The 20,787-nt window shown below is 45.4% G+C and overlaps 1 protein-coding gene across 1 annotated transcript in view; it reads left to right on the plus strand.

The window, feature by feature from the left end:
• Positions 1-20,787, plus strand: part of plrdgb (PITP-less RdgB-like protein) — a 63,935-nt gene that overhangs the window by 23,755 nt on the left and 19,393 nt on the right. Inside the window, exons 3-5 of the mRNA XM_079486177.1 lie at positions 8-112; positions 13,376-13,446; positions 13,537-13,757. Of these exons, the coding sequence (XP_079342303.1) occupies positions 8-112; positions 13,376-13,446; positions 13,537-13,757 (397 nt within the window). The remainder of the gene's footprint in view (positions 1-7; positions 113-13,375; positions 13,447-13,536; positions 13,758-20,787) is intronic.

A 20,787-nucleotide genomic window follows, 5' to 3' on the forward strand; every position in this document is an offset into this window, starting at 1 on the left:
TTTGTAGATGTTATGGAGGGGAAGGCTGCCATTCTCCTGGGCATGAGCCAGTGGAACTCCAATGACCTGGTTGAGCAGATCGAGACGCTGGGACACCTGGAGCACTCAAGAGGTATGTTCATAGATCTCACAAGTCTCCTCCAAAGCTCTGTTTATAACTACGGATTAAGATCTTAAAACAGTTGTCCATTCTTTATTGCAAGGTGTTCCTGACAGGGTGAGCATAAGATGACAGAAAAAGATATCTTCCTGAAGGGTTTTATTATGTACTACACATTATTACATGCTGCATACCACCTATTTGAGTTGAAACCACTGAATGCTCTGAGAGACAATAAAATAGCAAGGGATAGTACAAAATAGTTTTTTGTATTATACAGTTTAGCAGTCAGCTCCAAGTTTAAGTCCGTGTAAACCAATATTACATATATGTGTTCTTCGTGTGTCACACCATTAAAAATGTGTTATAACTTATTAACCAAATCAACCAAATTCGAATGATAAAAACTTGCCAAGTAAATAAAATAAGTGATAAAAATCTTGAAAAAACGAGCAGTACTCTCTGCTCTCAAATGCTGGGGCGTGTCCGCTGTCGGATCTTAAGCCACGCCCACTCTCAACATTAGTCCCCAGTATATGTGGAGAGTTTTACGGGACGATTTCAAACACGTGTGATGTTCATCAATTGAGAATCACTGAAGCATGCTCGCGATAACGTGTAGCGATCTCCTTCCTTTTGTTTGCATTATTCTCCTCTGTCTATACGCGTCTGCGCTTCCATTTGCTTGTTGTTTGCATTGGATTCATTTATTTGTGCAGAGCGAGAGTGTATCCACACCCTCAACAGACATAGCCTACAGATGGAAACAAAATCTGCCTTCTGTTTGCAGATGATCTGGTGCTGCTGTCTTCCACAAAAGAGGGTCTACAGCAACATCCAGACACCCTGCACACTTTCTGTCAAACATGGGCCCTATCAATTAACCTTAAAAATAATAAAATCATGATATTCCAAAAAACATCCAGTCGCCAAAACCAACATCACAATTTCAAACTAAACATGCGCCTAGAACACACACGGAGAACTACACGTCTTGGTATAAACATTAATAACACTGGAAACTTAAACAAGGCTATGAATGACCTGAGACACAAGGAGCCTTTTAAGTCATCAAAAAGAATATCAAAATTGATATCCCAACTGGAATCTGGCTGAAAATAATGCAATCAGTTATAGAACCAATCGCGCTCTATGGAACAAAAGAACAACTAGCACAACACAACAAAACACTGACACAACACACACAAAGTGACACTATATGACAGGATCCTGTCACCCTCACTGAGACCTTTCATCGTTTTTTTCTGTTTATTTTGACTTATTAACTTTTATTTTATTTTTATCTTAATCTGTATTTGTGCAGAATGTTTCAATTTAATTTCCCTGTGCTAGTGCACTCTAGTGTTAGGGGAGGAGCCATGCATGCTCGGACGCTCCATTACATCATCAAGCCACCATTTTAGCCCCGCCCAAAATATCCTGAACACAAAATTGGTGAAAAACTGTTTAACGCTTTAACTCCACAATTCATTACTACTTCGATGTCTCTGTAATGTGTTTCAGCAATACATTTCTTGTTCGTTTTCAAAACAATTATCAGAATTCTCTTAACACAGACTGTAACACAGCAACCAATGGCATGCGTTGGGGCGGGACCCTCCAGTTGACGGTCCAATGGGTGTTCTAAAATCAATCTGGTGCTGCGAAACCCCTTTAATTTCTAATTCAAACACTGTAATAAACAAATTACAGACGAATTTACCACAGTTCACAGCGTGGGGACAGGGGCTGATGCATTCATATTACGAGCGTTTGTTGAAGAGTAAAATTGCTTTGAATGGCAAGCAGAATCTCAGTACCGCTCCAACCAAATTAGTTTAGTGTACCCTAAACGGCAATTTACACGGCACACACTTATGTTTATTGTGGAAATGAAAGTAGGGAAAATCAACAGTGACTAATACTACAAATCCTGTTTTACTTCTTACGCTCTCTAGCTCTTATTAATACCACAGGACACACACAGTGAATTAGTTAGATGAGAAAGCACATATTCAACTCCCGACTCTCTAATAGGGCATAGAAGATTTAGAGTTCCTGTAACACAGCTACTTTTAAATGAGGAGAAATAGGCGACTTATTTTTGCCATTAATCCGAGAAAAATGTGTTTCATTAAAGCGTGAATCAGTTGTGTTGAAGGAGCAATGGGGCACATTAATGTGGCAGTTTGATAGAATGATCTAGCAGGGAAAAAGCATCAGTTCCCTTTCTGTCGGTCTCTCGACATTGTGTCGAACTGACAGATGGGTTTTGTGTCACCATTTGGCCGGTTCTTCGCCATCAGAGGTCCCCAGAGAGTTCTTCACGCTTGATTTGGATCATTGTTTGCACCTGTGCCTTGTTTAATTTGAGTATTTATACCCCTAGTTTTTCCGTAGTCCCTTGCTCTAAGTTTGTATGTTGTAGCCCGTCACATGTTACTCTGAGGTCAGAGAGTGATTTTGTTATATCTTTTGTGCCATTACCCAACTGTGGATTTATATTTTTGCGTGGAGGATTATCTTTTTGTTTTTTCCAATTAAAACTTTATTTCAAGCACTGTTGCGTCTGCCTCACCGTTTTGGGTTCAAACATGTCCTAGTGGCTCAGTCTGGAAATTGACTACTTATCACGCCAGAAACCCGAGTTCGAGACCGGAACAGAAACTTAGAGCCATCATGAACCCAGAGGCAGTCAGTCTCCAGGAGCTTCTCGCCATGCTGTCTCGCCAAGAGGAGATGGTCCAACGCCATGCAACCGCGCTGGGCCAACAAGAAGCCTTAATGATGAGACACTCACAACTTCTGTCTGAGATGCTGACATCCATCAGGGAGATAACTACTCGGATTCCCCGCGCAACTATTCCACCTCCAGAACCTCCAATCCAAGTACCTGTGGTGGTTAATCCCATGGCTGAACCTCGTCTTCCATCCCCGCAGCGGTTCTCAGGTGATCCAAGTGCCTGCAAAGGCTTCCTTACCCAATGCTCTCTCTCTTTCGAGCTACAACCTTCCTCTTTTCCCACCGACCGTTCCAAGGTTGCTTACATAATCACCCTGCTGTCAGATAAAGCCCTGCCCTGGGCTACTGCTGTTTGGGAAGCCCAACGTCCTTGTTGTGCCTCTTATGAAGCATTCTCCGACGAGTTCAAGCGAGTGTTTCAGGATGCTGTCAGTGGTCCTGAGACGACAAAGCAACTTCTCACTCTCCGGCAAGGTCGACGCAGCTTATGGGCTATGCCATACAGTTTCCCAGGCCGAGAGAGACCGCCGGATGAGAGAACGAGGTTGTCTGTACTGCGGCAAACCAGGCCATTTCCGCACTACATGCCCTGAGATCCAGGGAAACGCACGGTCTCGTATAGGCCGTGAGGGCCTGTAACGAGAGACTCAACTTCCTCCCATCCATCCAACACCCGTATGCTCCTCCCAGTCACCCTTTCCTGGGACAACCGGGAACTTTCGCTTCGAGCTTTGGTAGATTCTGGAGCCGCAGGGAGTTTCATGGACGGCAACTGGGCGAAGGAAAATGGCGTTCCCTCGGGTCTTCTCACAGATCCCGTCAGAGTTAACACGTTGGATGGGAGACCTCTGGGTTCTGGACTAGTTACTCGTGCTACTGCCCCTTTGCGACTTTCAGTTGCGCAACACCAGGAAACAACAACCTTCCACCTCATTCCGTGTTCAGAGTTTCCCCTTGTACTAGGCTACCCCTGGCTACGCGATCACAACCCTCACATTGACTGGTCCGTGGGGTCAATCGGGCAGTGGGGTCCGACATGTCAGGCCACCTGTGTTTTCCCGAGTTCCCCTAGTTCCCCTTCCGAGCCTTCAGAGCCCATCGATCTGTCCCGTGTTCCCGATTGCTACCATGATCTCAAGCAGGTGTTTAGTAAACAGAGGGCTGCCATGCTTCCACCCCATAGGCCGTACGACTGCTCCATTGATCTGCTTCCGGGCACCTGTCCCCCCAGGGGCCGGATATTCTCCCTGTCCTCCCCTGAACGTACGGTCATGGACACTTACATCAAGGACGCACTGGCAGCAGGCATCATCCGACCCTCTACTTCACCTGCAGGAGCAGGGTTTTTCTTTGTGGCCAAGAAAGATGGGGGCCTACGTCCGTGCTTAGACTACCGGGGGCTCAATGCAATCACTGTCCGGAACCGCTACCCTCTACCCCTTATGGTCACGGCATTCGAGCTGTTACAGGGAGCGACCATTTTTACTAAGCTTGATCTACGGAACGCCTACCACCTTGTGCGGATCAGACACGGCGACGAGTGGAAGACAGCCTTCAATACACCTACTGGCCACTACGAATATCTAGTGATGCCCTTCGGCCTGACCAACGCCCCGGCTGTCTTTCAAGCGCTCATCAACGATGTGCTCCGAGACATACTAAACTTTTTTGTATTCGTCTACTTGGACGATATCTTCATCTTCTCGAGCTGCCCCTAGGAACACACGGAGCATGTCAGAAAGGTGCTTAAAGGGCTTCTGGATAGCCACCTATATGTGAAACCAGAGAAATGTGAGCTCCATTTCAACCAAGTTTAATTTCTGGGATTCATAGTGGAACCTGGTCGCATCCAAATGGACCCCAAGAAAGTTGAAGCGGTAGCGAACTGGCCTACCCCTAAGAATGTTAAAGAGGTCCAACGCTTTCTCGGGTTCACTAACTTCTACCGTAAGTTCATTAAGAACTTCAGCTCAGTGGCAGCACCTCTCTCAGCGGTGACCAAAGGCAACAGCACAAGGTTTCAGTGGAACACAGCTGCGCAGACTGCTTTCCAGAAGCTCAAACAGTGCATCCTCTCTGCCCCCATCCTGTCACTTCCCACAACGGACAATCCATTTGTGGTGGAGGTCGATGCCTCCGAAGTCGGGGTTGGGGCTATCCTGTCTCAAAGGGGAGAGGACAAGAGGCTTCACCCGTGTGTTTCTTTTCACACCGACTCACACAGGCTGAGAGGAACTACGATGTGGGGGATCGGGAACTTCCGGCAGTCAAGCTGGCGCTGCAAGAGTGGAGACACTGGCTCGAGGGGGCTTCTCAACCATTTTAGGTGCTCACGGACCACAAAAACCTGGAATACATGAAGCAGGCTAAGCGGTTGAATACCAGACAATCTAGATGGTCATTATTCTTTAATCGTTTCCAGTTCATCCTTACTTATCGACCTGGGTCTAAGAATCTGAAACCGGACGCCTTGTCTCGAGTATACGCTCCTACGGTTTGAGAGGATGCCGACATGCCCATTCTTCCCAGTACTAGGATCGTGGCCCCAGTTTCATGGCAAGTGGAGGATACCGTGAGACGAGCCCAAGCCACCAAGCCGGGCCCGAACGGAGGACCTACCAATCGGCTATTTGTCCCCAAGTCAGTGCGGTCTCAGGTCCTTCTGTGGGGGCACTCCTCTCGCCTCACGTGCCATCCCGGCGCTGGCCGCACGCTGGAGTTCATCCGCCGGAGGTTCTGGTGGCCCAATATCGAGAACGATGTTAACACCTTCATTTCTGGTCTTCCCCCTTCACTTGCTAACACAGTCATCTTAGTCATCGTCGATAGGTTCTCCAAAGCAGCTAGATTCATACCCCTGCCCAAGCTCCCCTCTGCCAAAGAGACTGCTGAATTGATAATCGACCACGTCTTTCGAGTCTTCGGTTTCCCCCAGGATATGGTGTCCGACCGAGGTCCCCAGTTTTCCTCTAAATTCTGGAAGGCCTTCGGCCAGCTCATAGGGGCCTCTACCAGCCTGTCTTCAGGGTATCATCCAGAGTCCATTGGCCAAAACGGGAGGATGAATCAGGAGCTGGAAACTGCCCTCAGGTGTATGGTCTCCAATAACCCATCCACCTGGTCTTCGTTCCTTGTCTGGGCCGAATACGCGCACAATACACTACGCTCCTCCGCAACTGGTATGTCTCCGCATGAGTGTCAGCTCGGTTATACTCCCCCATTGTTCCCGGATCAGGAAGCAGAGGTCGGTGTACCTTCAGCTCGGAGGTTCATTAGACGCTGCCGTCTCACGTGGAAGAGAGCCCGGATCAACCTCCTACGCTCCTCGCAACAGTACCAGCAGCAGGCCAATAGACGTCGCTGTCAGGGTCCCACCTTGCGCCCAGGCCAGAGGGTGTGGTTTTCCACTAGAAACCTACCTCTTAGAGTGGAGTCCCGTAAGCTGTCCCAAAGATTCATCGGTCCATTCAAGATTGTCAGGAAAATTAACCCAGTTACCTACCGTCTGCAGTTACCCGGGTCACTCAAAATTAATCCCACATTCCACGTCTCATTGTTAAAACCTGTTGTCTTTTCTCCCCTTGTTCCCGCAGGCAGACCTCCCCCTTCCGCCTCGGGTCATCGGGGGCCAGCCTGCATATACCGTCCGCCGGATACTGAACTCCCGCAGAGTACAGCGGTCTTGGCAGTATCTGGTGGATTGGGAAGGCTACGGTCCCGAGGAACGCTCCTGGGTTCCTGCCAAGGACATACTGGACCCTGACCTCATCCGACATTTCAGGGCCCGCCATCCAAATAAAGCTGGTAGGAACGTCAGGAGCCGTTCCTAGGGGGAGGATTCTGTCACCATTTGGCCGGTTCTTGGCCACCAGAGGTCCCCAGAGAGTTCTTCACGCTTGATTTGGATCATTGTTTGCACCTGTGCCTTGTTTAATTTGAGTATTTATACCCCTAGTTTTTCCGTAGTCCCTTGCTCTAAGTTTGTATGTTGTAGCCCGTCACATGTTACTCTGAGGTCAGAGAGTGATTTTGTTTTTGTTATATCTTTTGTGCCATTACCCAACTGTGGATTTATATTTTTTGCGTGAAGGATTATCTTTTTGTTTTTTCCAATTAAAACTTTATTTCAAGCACTGTTGCGTCTGCCTCACCGTTGTGGGTTCAAACAAGTCCTATTGGCTCAGTCTGGAAATTGACTACTTATTACGCTGGAGACCCGAGTTCGAGACCGGGCCCTGACATTTTGAGCTTGAGAACCTATCAACTCTGATTGTACTTTTTAAAAGGCCAATGAAATTGGCGAAATGGTATGACCTGCCAGTTTCCGGCCAGTACATACAGGTATAAAAGGAGGATGGTGTGCCCATTCATTCACCTTTATATGCAAAGCACCTTATCTCTCGCTGTACCTTCTTGACCATACGACGCAGATCAGCGGACTCAGGCTCTCGGACGACTCCTCTCGTGTGTTTCTGTGGAAAGCCATAAGTGCCAAAAAGAGCAAATTTCCCTGAAAGGCTAATTTCTTACAAGTCCACGTGTCACTGCCTTGTATCACCGCTGTAATCTTGGGTGCGGCCGCTTTGTTCTCGAACCAGACGGGCACGAATCCTGTATCAGGTGCTTGGGGCTCAAGCACGCTGAGACATGTTTTGTGGATCTGTCATGCCCGCATTGCGATGGGATGTCGATCAGGGTGTTGGCTGTGTTCTGCCTGGATGCTGCCACAACGTCGTCTGCTCCCTGCACCGCGGAGGCTTCCGAGCCTGGGAGTGAGGTGAGCACCGGCACGCTCACCTCTCCTGACTGTGGCTGGTTGAGACCAAGACAAAACCACATCTGGTGTTGGCGGGTGATTTTGTATTTGCTCTAGTAGAAGAATGGCCTTGACGCAATCGGAATGGTTTTTCACACAGCTCAGATATTTGTAACTCTATTAACTGCATCTACTCATCTATTGCACTGTAACTTCAATAACTGCATTAACTCATCTACTGCACTGTAACCTTATTAACTGCATTAACTCATCTTCTGGACTGCAACCTTATTAACTGCATTAACTCATCTTCTGGACTGTAACCTTATTAACTGCATTTACTCATCTATTGCACTATAACTTCAATAACTGCATTAACTCATCTTCTGGACTGCAACCTTATTAACTGCATTAACTCATCTTCTGGACTGCAACCTTATTAACTGCATTAACTCATCTTCTGGACTGCAACCTTATTAACTGCATTTACTCATCTATTGCACTATAACTTCAATAACTGCATTAACTCATCTTCTGGACTGCAACCTTATTAACTGCATTAACTCATCTTCTGGACTGCAACCTTATTAACTGCATTTACTCATCTATTGCACTATAACTTCAATAACTGCATTAACTCATCTTCTGGACTGTAACCTTATTAACTGCATTAACTCATCTTCTGGACTGCAACCTTATTAACTGCATTAACTCATCTTCTGCACTGTAACCTTATTAACTGCATTAACTCATCTACTTCACTGTAACCTTATTAACTGTATTTACTCATCTGCTGCACTGTAACTTCAATAACTGCATTAACTCATCTTCTGGACTGCAACCTTATTAACTGCATTAACTCGTATACTGCACCGTAACTTTAATACTGTATTAACTCAATCCACTGCACTGTAACTTCAACAACTGCATTAACTCGCCTATTGCATTGCAAGTTTAACAGCTAATGTCTATAATTTATGCACACTTAAGTCACTTGCACTATTTTAGTCTAAATTATGATCTGTTCATAGCCACCTGTACATTAATGTTCATAGTGTTAATGTTCATAGTATAGCCATCTGTATATATTGTTCATAGTACATACCTACTGTCATATTTTCATAGAACATACCTACTGTCATATTTTCATAGAACATACCTACTGTAAAATATTTTCATAGTCCATGCCCACTGTATAATATTTTCTCAATCTTTTATTCTGTATTTATTCTAACTGTATATCCTGCACTTGCTAATTGCACTTCTGGTTAGACCTAAACTACTTTTCGTTACACTGTACTTGTATATGTGTAATGACAATAAAGTTCAATCTAATCGAATCTATTTGCTGGGATTCAAGGATAGCTTTAAAACTCTGAAAATTTGGTAATTTTGGGTTCTGTGATGATAAGGTCACATCATAGAGAAAGAAGAAGAGAGAGAGGATTATCCCAAACAATTATTCGTTTTCATTTCACAGTTACATAGTTAATGAGTCTAGAATTTATTTCAGGTTTAGTAGAGCAGGGATGGTTCTCACAAATTATCTGAACCCAGATATACTTATTTATCATCAATGCTAAGGATTTTAACATTACACTGAACATTCTCATTTAGAATAAATACAACCACATTTTCAGTGACAGCTCTGAATTAAGAGAAGATTTCATAGACAGGCGGTGAATTAACTAAATTGAAACCCTCAACAAACCGAAGCAGTCATGACATACCCACTTTTCCATTGCATTATACTGTGAATTGAAATGTACCTGAGCACAGCGAGCTTAAGAAAACCCATGTGACCTCTCGCTAATGAATCACAGAGGGAAAGTGGGAGCAAGACATGAGAAACTGTGGATCATACAGTATACTGTATATGCTGGCAAATATAGAGATACATTTGAACCCAAATATGTCAATGGACTTACTAGACTAAATCTCATTACACATTCAAAGAGATAGATGCAAATGGTTATTCAGCTTCTTCATTCTGATGGAAAATATCTATATAATTTCATTGTGTGTGTGTGTGTGTGTGTTTGTGTGTGTGTGTGTGTGTGTACGGGTGTACGGGTGTGTACGTGTGTACGGGTGTGTGTGTGTGTACGGGTGTGTGTGTGTGTGTGTGTGTACGGGTGTACGGGTGTGTACGGGTGTGTACGGGTGTACGGGTGTGTGTGTGTGTACGGGTGTGTGTGTGTGTGTGTGTGTACGGGTTTACGGGTGTACGGGTGTACGGGTGTGCACATGTGTTTTTCTCAGCATGGAAAATGCACTGTGTGTGTGCACATTCATGTGTTTGTGAATAATACAGTAAGTATCTTTACCCATCAATGTCTTATCATTAACATTGACCTTGGATGTGATTGTTATCAGTGTAAATAAATAAAATAAATAAAACAAATATATAATATCTCCAGTTTAATTACATTTTGGATTATTTGATAAATTAACGAAAATTTCGGAGATTATCAATAAGATGTAAATGTACAGAATAAGTTTGTTTCTTATTTGCAAGAGAAAAAGATTTGATAATGCTAATTGTTCAATTGGTTTTAAGTGTCAACAGTCTTTATCTAAATTCTGACTGCGCTTTTTAAAATGTTGCATTATTGCAAAGCAATTTTACAATAAATACATATTAATACAGATGGTAGTGAGTAATGACAAAAGGAAATATACAGGTGATACAGTATATTAAATATATAAAACACATCATATATAAATAAATAAAACTAATAAGCGTTTATATCAAACTTTCATAAGATGAAAATTAGCGAAACTATCAGTAATACAAAAAGCATTCGTTATCAGAACAGAAAGATGAAATAACTGATGACAAATGAATTAGATCCGAACTATTTCAAGAAATGGTTCTTTCTCTCTGCTTTTTTGTCTGTCTGTAAGAGTCTTGCATTGTTCATATATCCCCATTCTCCCAAGCCTCACACATGGAGCCAAAAACAAATGCTAACTCTCCTGCCATTGAAATTCTGAGATGGTTAGGGCACGGCCCCTTGCAGTCTGATCTGTGATTCTTTGTGAGGTGGACATTGACTGGCAAAGAGCAGTCTGGTTTTGACAGAAATCCTCTGGTGCTCTTTAAAAGGGCAAAATAATATGCCAATCACAATATTAGTTGAGTACTATAAAATGTGAATTTATCTGCAGCTCTGCATCGATTCAAAGAAAATATATTCCTCAAAAGAGGGAGTTTTCCTATAGGTTAGTCCTAAAAAATACCATGAGGGAAAACAAATGTTACAAATTAAAGCAGGTGCCACATTCAAGAACACGGTTTATGAAATTCTTTGTTTAGGTTTTTATAATAAATAAAATCCTCAACTACTCTTAACTACCCCGAGGCCAGGGAGGCCAGGCTTAAGGTTGCGCCCAGGCACGGATTAATGCACACAAAGGTTAAAAGAACAAGATGACTAAGATATTTTGCGTATACTTGTATAAACTGGAGCTTGCGCTCTCATGTTGTTTGCCATTGCATTGTATTTGCGGTATCAGTGTGTGTGTATCAGAGTGTGTTTGTTCCCAACGCCCTTCTCAGAGTTGGTTTGTGTCTCAGGTTAATTCTATCGGACCCTGGTGCTTTGCATTCATCTTGCTTCATCACGAACGTGCATGACACATGATAGTAAACAGAACACGGTTCAATAAAAGAAAGGAAGGAGGTGGTAACCGGCGAACGTAAAAAATACTTTTAATATAACAAAAAAACAACAAACCGAAGGTAAAATGCCGGCCATCACGGTTGACTGCCGGCCATACAAACACACTAAAACAGAACATAAAGTCAAGGCCTGGTCCTCTCTTTCCCTTCCCTGTTGTGGCTCCTCTTTTAAACTTCCGGAGCTCCTCCGTGCGAGACCGATGCAAGCGCAGCTTCTCTCGCGGCTCTCGTCCCGCCCTGCTCGCCTCAAATATATTGTGATTTTTATTCATTTAATGCTATTATTCACAGCGCAGCGTAAACATCACTTGGGGCCCTATCGTACACCAGGCACAATGCGGCGCAAGGTGCAGCGCAAACGTTTTTGCTAGTTTTAGCCCGACGCAGATCTCATTTTCCCGTCTTGTACCACTTTGTTTAAATAGCAAATGCATTTTCGCTTATTTGTGCACCCATGGACGTGTTGGTCTAAAAAGAGGTATGCTCAGGGGCATTGTTGGCATGTTGCTACTGAAAAAAAAAAGCGCCATAGACCAACTAAAACCTGGTCTAAAGTCATTGGGCGCAATATTTTGTTGGTTATTTAAAGAGCGCGTTAGGAATATGCGTCTATAGGTGTGTGCACACAAGAAGCACACAATACTGTCTCTTAAAGGGAATGGAAGATGACATCTGATTGTCTTATTTCACATTACGCCCAAAAATACACCCATTACTCATTAAGCGAACTGGGACAACCCGTTTAGACCGTTTCCCGCCATTAAACTAGCAAAAGTGGATTCGGACACGCCCTGAGTGCAAATCTGGAAACATTGTATTACCAATTATTTGTTGCTCTTATTCCACTCGCAACACTCACTCTTGCTCAAATCCAAGGTAAATTGCCAACGCTATCATCTCTTACATGTATTTTATTGAAGAAAATAATTTGTAATCGGCTAAAGGGCATGCACAGGGTACGGTAGCCTGGGGCGCACCTGAGTTCGCCTGACAGGTTTTACATGAGCGATTTTTTAGAGTAAGAGGGTTAGAGAGTAAGATTCCAGTGCACACAAATAGACAAATCTGTACATACAATTATTAACTGTCCATCTTCCCTATAGGTTGAAGTTAAAAACAAACATGCGTAATAAAAGAACTAGAATGTGCCAGGAACATCACCGCTTATGGCCATTGAGTGCGAATTCATAAAATAGTTAAGTATCAATTAAGTTGTGGATAACTTATTCTGTAGCCATCTTCAAAACATTGGTTAAAAACACATCTCTTCCGTCAACACCTGATCCATTAGTAGGCCTACAGACTTCTATTTCTTCTTTTCTACTTTATATATTGAAGTGGCAGTCCGTAAGTTGACAGAGTAAAAATGAACTACAACCAATTATTTAACTAAAACCAATTATTGAGCAAGTACAAGAAAAAACGGTGTTTAAAACTATGTCCCCACCCTTGCTGGAATCACCATGGAAAGCGTGTAATAATGGTTGGAATTTTCACTGGCGGGTCGTCCATTTCCCGAAATCCTTATTTGGTGTCTTTCGTCTATGCATCATATTCGTGAACAGAACGAAGAGGATTCCGCTGCTAGCCTGCGTTTCGAAGCTGCGGGTGACAGGGGTACAATTGTACACAATACAAAACAAAAAAATTATTTATTTATATATACATACTGTGTATATATGTTTTTGCTGTATCTTAGAGCTGTCAAATGATTAATTACGATGCTATGCATAATAATTTTGTATTTATAAACATATACATGTAAATATATTTAGTGAATATTTACATGTATTTATTTACATTTTCTAATTATATATAAATATTTGTTTAATTTTATTCTTAATTATTTTCTTAAATATATACATGTATTGTATGTGTGTTTGAGTTTATGAATACAACATTAATATGCACATTAAACAGACTTTTATTTTGGATGCCATTAATCGCAATTAACTGTTTGACAGCCCTAGGATTTACACAACAATAAGCTGTAATCATATAAGATACTGTATATACAATCATGTAAGTTTTCTTTCAGGTCCTTCAAGTTCAGTATCTTGTTCTTTCTCTCCATATCTCATTCACAACCAGAGAACCTCTATAGACTGCGACACCCGCGCTGCGCCCCACAGAGCAGTGTGGATGGTCTGGAAGACATGGAGGTTAGTCTCTTTTATCCTGCTCATTTTTTCCATTGAATAATTCTCTCACTATCTTCTAATTTCATCTCCTTCTCTCTCACTCTCCTGCAGAAGAAGTGCAGAACACAACTGCTCATCTTGGTGATTCACGGAGGTCACATCTTAGATTCGGGAGGCGGCGACCCTGGTGGGAAGGCGGGAGATGCTGCCACCCTGGCGTCCGTGTTGGAGCGTGTGGCACGGGCTCACTTCCAGGCCGCCGCTGACAGCATGCTGGTCAGACTGGTGCCCTGCCCACCGGTGTGCTCTGATGCATTCTCCCTCGTCTCAAAGTAAGAGGGAAAAACAACTGTGAGGGATATATATGCTAATTCTTAGTCATAATTATGCTAATGCTCAATCAGTCATGCTAGCAGAGTGACTAATTTATCATTTAAAGAAACATGAACCTGTCAACCTTGTATGGGCGATATATTTACATTTTCAGAATTACACACTTTAACTTTTCATTTGAAAAAGTTTTGTCTTTAAAATAATGAGTACTTATTACAGATAGTTATAGTACTGTTAAAATATATTTAAAATAATGTACACTCACATGAGGACTTATGTTTCCAAGAAACATAATTTTCCCATGTCTTACTCACCCTCAAGGCATCCTTTCTTCTTGCAGAATGTGGCAGTTTGAGTTGTAACACCAGGTATCCTTTTTCTTCCAAATGTTTGAATTGGAATGTTTGAAATGTGTTTTGATTTATGCAACATTTGCTAAAAATAGCCTTTATTGTTTGTGTGATATTAACACTAGTTTCCCTTACCTTTTTTATGTAAAATTATAGCAAAGCCGCTGAAGGTTAAGCTGCCACCAAGGCTAAATAAAGCTTAATGCAGAAAAGGTACCTGTACCAGGAGCATGAAGATCTAAAATGTTTATTTAAATTGCGATAAGATTATCGAGTCCTCACTATAGCTGTATGAACGTCGTATTCATTTTGTGATTGGCTGTTATGTGGTGAGGGGGCAGAGTGGATGCAGAGTCGCTGAGAGAGAGAGTTGCGCCAACTCTGTTTGTAAAGGGAACAGTTTTTCTCTCTCAACAGCTCTGGGTGGAGGCAGGGTGGGCAAAGCTTCTGATACTGTGGGCAAAGCCGGGCCTGACTTCCGTTATCCCTCATGTGTAATGAATGTTCCAGGGGGAGTCTGATCCATTTGCAATTCTCCTTTAATAGTAAGACAGAGATATAGTGGCGGGTTAAACATGAAACAGGCCATAGGTCGAGGCAGGCAGCAAACAGTCGTAAACGTTGTAGCGGTTTTAGCTGCATGTTAAATTAATGATGAGCTTGGCTCACCAAATAAGATTCTCCACCAGATCTATCAAGATCAAATCCATGAGCTGAGTTAAAACATTAGTTTAGCTCAAAGTAAAATATGTATAATAAGCGTTATTAAATATACATATTTTACAGTCTCTGATTAGCAATGTACAGTATAACAATATTAGTTTGCATTCGTTATGGCCATAAGTAACGCGACTTTACCAAACAGAATTTAGAGCAAAGGTAGCGTAAATCTAACACGGTTTAAGTGACTTTGTATTTGAGCATGGAGCACAGAAAACCCATCACAAGTGAATATATGGTTGTTTATTAAACTCTACTCTTCATGGTAAATGATGATCGGAAAACACAAACACAACATGAAACACAAAATGTACATGCGCTTAGAATCATCTTTAACAAAATCATCTTTAACAAAGAGGCACAAAGTTAACGCAGCTATTCTATAAATAGAAATGGATACTCGCAAACTCTGTGCTAGATGTGTATCCATATGCGCTTGGAGAGATGGAAAGGTTCAATTGGTTTCAGAAACTGTCCTTCTAGAAAGTTCTGGCCTTGTGGCCGCGTGGCAGGCAGCAGTGGGGGAAAAGGCAGTCTCCGAAGAGATGCCACGAACTGGTTTCATACCATATGTACATTTCTATATAAAAATATATATTTCCATTGTATGTCTGTTCCCCCAGTAAATACAGAGAGCACATCTCCATACATTCCATTGGGTCGTAAAATAATCTTATCTTGATGGTTTGGTGTGGGTTGCTATAGTAACCAGGTATCTGGTTCTGCGATGTTAGTTGCAGAGTGGGGGTAGATCCCCGGGTCCCCAGCTTGCTGGCTGGGTGAGGGGTGAAGTTGTTATATTTAAGAAATCTAACTAGTTCTTGCATGTCTGACCTGTCTAAGACACTACAACGTGATAACAGGCAGGTAGATGAGAGGCTGGCAGCAGATGAACAATAACATGAACAGGCATAAGTCAGGGCAGGTAGCAATAATGCAAAACGGTAAGACAATCCCAGGTTATACACAGAATAACAAGAGTACACAGAATAATGCTTAGAAATGTAGCCGTAGCAAAATGTCTCGGTTACGTCTGTTAGAGACTGGCTGGGGTTTGATCTTGAGAACCTACCTTCTCCGAGATAATTAATTATATAACGCCAATGGGCTTGGCGAATGGCACGCGCACGCCAATCTCCGGTCATTCACTCACCCTTTGTACTGAGGAACCTGAGAGGGCACTCCCGGTCACTGCAGTGGTTCGGCGCAGTGTTGTGGCATGAAGTCACAACGTCTCGTTCCCTCCATCAGGGAACGGAGGTTACAGACGTAGCCGAGACGTTCCCCTTCAGTCGGCCTCTAGACGTTGTGAGACATTGACTGGGGATTTATCTTAAACGCCACAGCGCTTGCACCGATATCACAACCTCCAGCGGAGCGACCCTGACTAGGCTAGCGAGTCATAAGAGTGCTACCGCGAGATGTAATCTTCCAGTCACATAGTATTGGTCATACTGAGAAGCCTGTACTGACGGCCTCACGGACAGTGGCGTATGCCTCTAGTAGCGAGGAGCTGTCCGGAGCCGAACACTGGGGAAACACTGCTCTCCTCTTAGAAGAGTGTGTTACGGAGGCCACATCCTACCCGGAGGGGAGGTTACATGTGGAGACACTCACATGGTCTCACCGGCGGGGAGAACAACATGCGCAAAAAGGTGTCAGCCCGAGTAGGGGGACAAATCCAGATGGGATTACCACCGGCGGGGAGGTCACAGATTCACCAATCGGGAAATCATGAGTGAGGAATTCAACACACGGGACGACCCAGAGGGGAGTCATTACGTATGGGGCACAAGTCCTAGTACAGGGGTCTACCTGAGCAGGGATGACTCTACCTATACCGGACCTGGTTCCAACAGACGGCTCCGCTCAGTCTGTTACCAAGTGCAAATGCTTAGTGATTGATGGAATGCCTATACTTCGCCGCGAGAGGGGAAAGTAGGGAGGCTAAAATAGCGCACTAGTCTTACCTGAGGAGGGGAGAAGGCGCTTTCGCAGGCGTACGCCCAAACCAGGAGCCCAACCTAAACGTTTGCGGCGTTAAGGACATGTGCTGCCACTTGTTCCACGAGGAGATTGTAAAACCTTGTGAAGGTACTGGGCGTAGCCCAACCCGCAGTTCTACAAATGTCTGCCAGAGAGGCGCCCTGTGCCAGTGCCCACGAGTGGAGTTCTCATTGCGAGCGGGCACGGCGATCCTGGGATTGGTACCCAGTGCGCCACCTCTGTTTGGAGACAGCCCCCCCCAGGTGCTGTCTCCCAGAACAGACAAAGAGCTGCTAAGAGCTTCTGAGGCTCTGTGTGCGGTCCAGACCAAGGTGCAGCGCGCGTACTGGACACAACACATAAATGGTTGGGTCTTCCTCTCCGGAGGGGAGTGCCTGCAGGTTCACCACCTGGTCCCGGAAGGGAGTAGTGGGAAGCTTGGGCACGTTGCCGGGACAGGATCTCAGGACCATGTGAGAATTACCGAGCCCGAGTTCCAGGCACCTTTGGGACACAGAGAATGCCTGTAGGTCCCCCACCCTCTTGATCGAGGTGAGCGCCACCAAGAGTGCATCTTTCATCAACAACTGAGGAAGATTGGCACTCTTAGGGGCTCACCAGGGCCGTACCAGGGAGTCTGACCAGGGTGAGAGAGTGCGAAGGCACTAAGGCGTTACCATAATTCGCCTGGTGCCGGTATGCCATGCCGCCCAGGGAACCCGACTCTGTAGCCAGTGCTGAAGCGGCCGCATGTGCATCAACCCGAGAGGGATTACCCCTGTCGAGGACGCCATGTGCCCCAGGAGCCTCTGAAAGTTCTTCAGCGGCGACGAGGGATTCTGCCTGATCAACCTCAGACAGCTCAGCACTGACTGTGCACGCTCGTTGGTGAGACGTGCTGACATACGAACAGAGTCTAGTTCCATACCGAGGTAAGAGGTGTTCTGCGCGGGGGAGAGCTTGCTCTTCTCTTGGTTGACCCGAAGGACTAGACGGCCTAGGTACCGAAGCACAAGGTCCCTGTGCGTGCACAACACATCTCGCAAGTGTGCCAAGATAAGCCAGTCGTCGAGATAGTTTAGTACTCGCACGCCTTGCTCCCTGTCAGGAGCTAAGGCAGCCTCCACTAGTTTGGTAAAAACCTGTGGAGACAGGGCCAGAACGAATGGCAGGACTCTGTAGGAACGGCCAGTGTCGGGGGAGAATAGAGACGTGAAAGTACGCATCCTTCAGGTCGATTGCCACAAACCAATCCTGGTGACATACCGAGCCCAGGATGCACCTCTGCGTCAGCCGCAGATCCAAAATGAGACGCAGCCCCCTGCCCTTTTTGGGCACGATGAAGTACGGGCTGTAAAATCCGTCCGACATCTCGGTTATAGGGACGGGTTCGACTGCACCTTCGCCAGAAGGGCGGCAACCCCCTCCCGAAGCACGGGGGTATTCTCTCCTCGCACAGAGGTGTACAGAATGCCTGGCGAACTGGATCGAGTAACCGAGATGGATAGTCCTCTCTATCCAGTGTGATGGGCTGGTGCGCTGCCAAGCGCCCAAGAACCGCGACAGCGGGACCAGAGGGACAATCTGCTTCACCATGCCGGGGGAGGCTGGTTCGGTGGCTGACAGTGCGGTCACCTTGCACAGGGGGGACCCCCAGGGATGTTGACGGCTCTGTATGTTTACCTGCTTCCGGCTGCCTGACGCAACGTCCGCGGAAGATTGCAGTCGGCTGCCCGGTCCATCCAAGACACCGTCTGGACAAGAGTGCTATGGAGGAAAACCCAGGGGAGATTTGTCTCTTTGGGAGTATGTGGGCGCCGGGCCCTGAAAATGGCCCAGACTCGATGGAAACGCGGCAGGCAGCGTCCTTCTCCGATCCAGCGTTGGAAAGGCCGGGATCGGGCCCAGTAAAATCTCCCCCAGTCTCGTCCCGTCAGGGCCGCTTAGAGGACCTCTTGGCGGGCTGCTGACGGGGAATAGATGCCCTCTTCCGCGGGGGTCTACGTCTCTGGTGGGTCGTCCTCTGGGAGGGTCCTGGAACCGGGGGGCCGTCACGGGAGGGCGGGGTTAAAAGAGCGCCAAAAGGGGCGCATTCCAGGACTTGGCGAGCTCGTCATGCACCTCCGGGAAGAATGGTAACGGAGCGGGGCACGGCTTTTGATCATGCCCCCGAAACCGCGCATCTAGCCGCGAGTGTTCCAGGGAGGGTGGTGTTACACCCTGCAACCCGATGCACGCGGCTGCCCGGGAAAGCATGGCCGACATCTCAGCGTCAGTCTCCTCCGGAGCTCGACTGTCTGACGACAGGAGATCAGAGGAGTCTTCTGCATCCGATGCCAGCAGGCAGCTGTCCGACGCAGCTATAGAGATAGCGTCATCATCCGTGTGCGAAGTCTTACCCCTATGAGACGGCCGTCTGCCGCTCGTAGGGGACGAACCAGGTGAGCGTGAAGGGGTATAGATGGTCCGCGAGCATGAAGCTGACGGAGCAACATCTATCGGAGTCCCCAAATCACCCCCGCTCGCCAAAGCGGTCAACCTCGCCGAAACGGCAGCTGAACACGCCTGGGAAACAGACGGGGTGGTGGCAGCGCTCAAAAAGAACGTAGCCAACCGTGACCGCAACACCCTGATTGCTATGTCCGCACACACGGGACATACCGCATCAGTGAAACCTGCCTCAGCATGCTTGAGCAACAAGCAAGTGACACAGGTATCATGGCCGAGTCTGTCGCACCCAAGGATACAGCTACGAGACATGCTCGTAGCCGGAGGGACTTACCTCTTAAGGTCTGTAGCCTTCTGCCGAAACGCCCAGGGGAAGTCCACCGAAAGGAGAAGTCCGCTGCCCCACGTCATAAATCCAGCAGGTTAAAAGTTTTCTCTAAGTCGAGTATCGCGTGTAGCATCTGCAAACACACAGGTTCCGAAGAACAAAGGATGAGTGAATGACCGCCGCCATCTTCCTTTATACCCGTATGTACGGGGCGGAGATTGGCCTGCGCGTGCCATTCGCCAAGCCCATTGCCGTTTTATAATTAATTATCTCGGAGAAGGTAAGGTCCTCAAGATCAAACCCCAGTCAGTCTCTCACAACGTCGAGAGACCGACTGAAAGGGAACAGGACTTCGCAATAAGTGAGTGTTGAGTCACTGAATAGTCGCGGTAATAGTGATCAGGTGCAACGGTGACCATGTGTGCAAAGGATTATGGGAGATGAAGTCCAATAGTCAAAACTCGGGTGAAAGTGATCTCTGGTGACCAGAGAGTGACATCGGCTGAACGTGGATGCCTATTATTTAATATATGTAGCATAGTGCTGAATTCATGGCACATGGAGTCAATAAGTCCAAAACAACTGCCATCAGCCATCACAACATAACAAATGTACACCTTTATATGATAAAATTAGACTGACACTTGTCAAAAAGAACAAGCTGATGACTGGCAGAATGAACATTTTAGATCAGAGACTTGAAAAACAATTCTACCTTTCAAGAATTCATCAAACCTGCAGCTCTTAGAACCCTGGAGGAAAATTTGCAATTGAAAGGTGCAGTTATTCCCTGAGAACCAAAAAGGTTAATTTAGCTTTATTAAATTATGTTTGTAGAAGTAAAGCAGAGCCACTCAAGCATCTCCTGTCCCAGCTCTCCTTATAAAACATCATTCACAAAAATATCTCTTGTGTGAACACAAGCAGTCAAAGCACAATGAATTTTACATGATGACATTTGGACTTTGTCTTTGTTGTTGGCCGTCTTTTTTTGAGCTCATGGGAACATCCAGACATACATTACAATCATTTTACCCATGACGTATACGTAAACGTATTGCTTTGATTTGCATGCCAAACACGTTCCAGCTTCCTGCTAAACAACTTTTTCGTGATTATTTTCTCTCTTTTTAATTCAATTTGTAATAAATTCAATTTATTTTGAAGACTCTCATGTTTAACAATCAGTATATGTGT

This window comes from Barbatula barbatula (genome assembly GCF_947034865.1).
Source record: "Barbatula barbatula genome assembly, chromosome: 22".
NCBI lineage: Eukaryota > Metazoa > Chordata > Actinopteri > Cypriniformes > Nemacheilidae > Barbatula > Barbatula barbatula.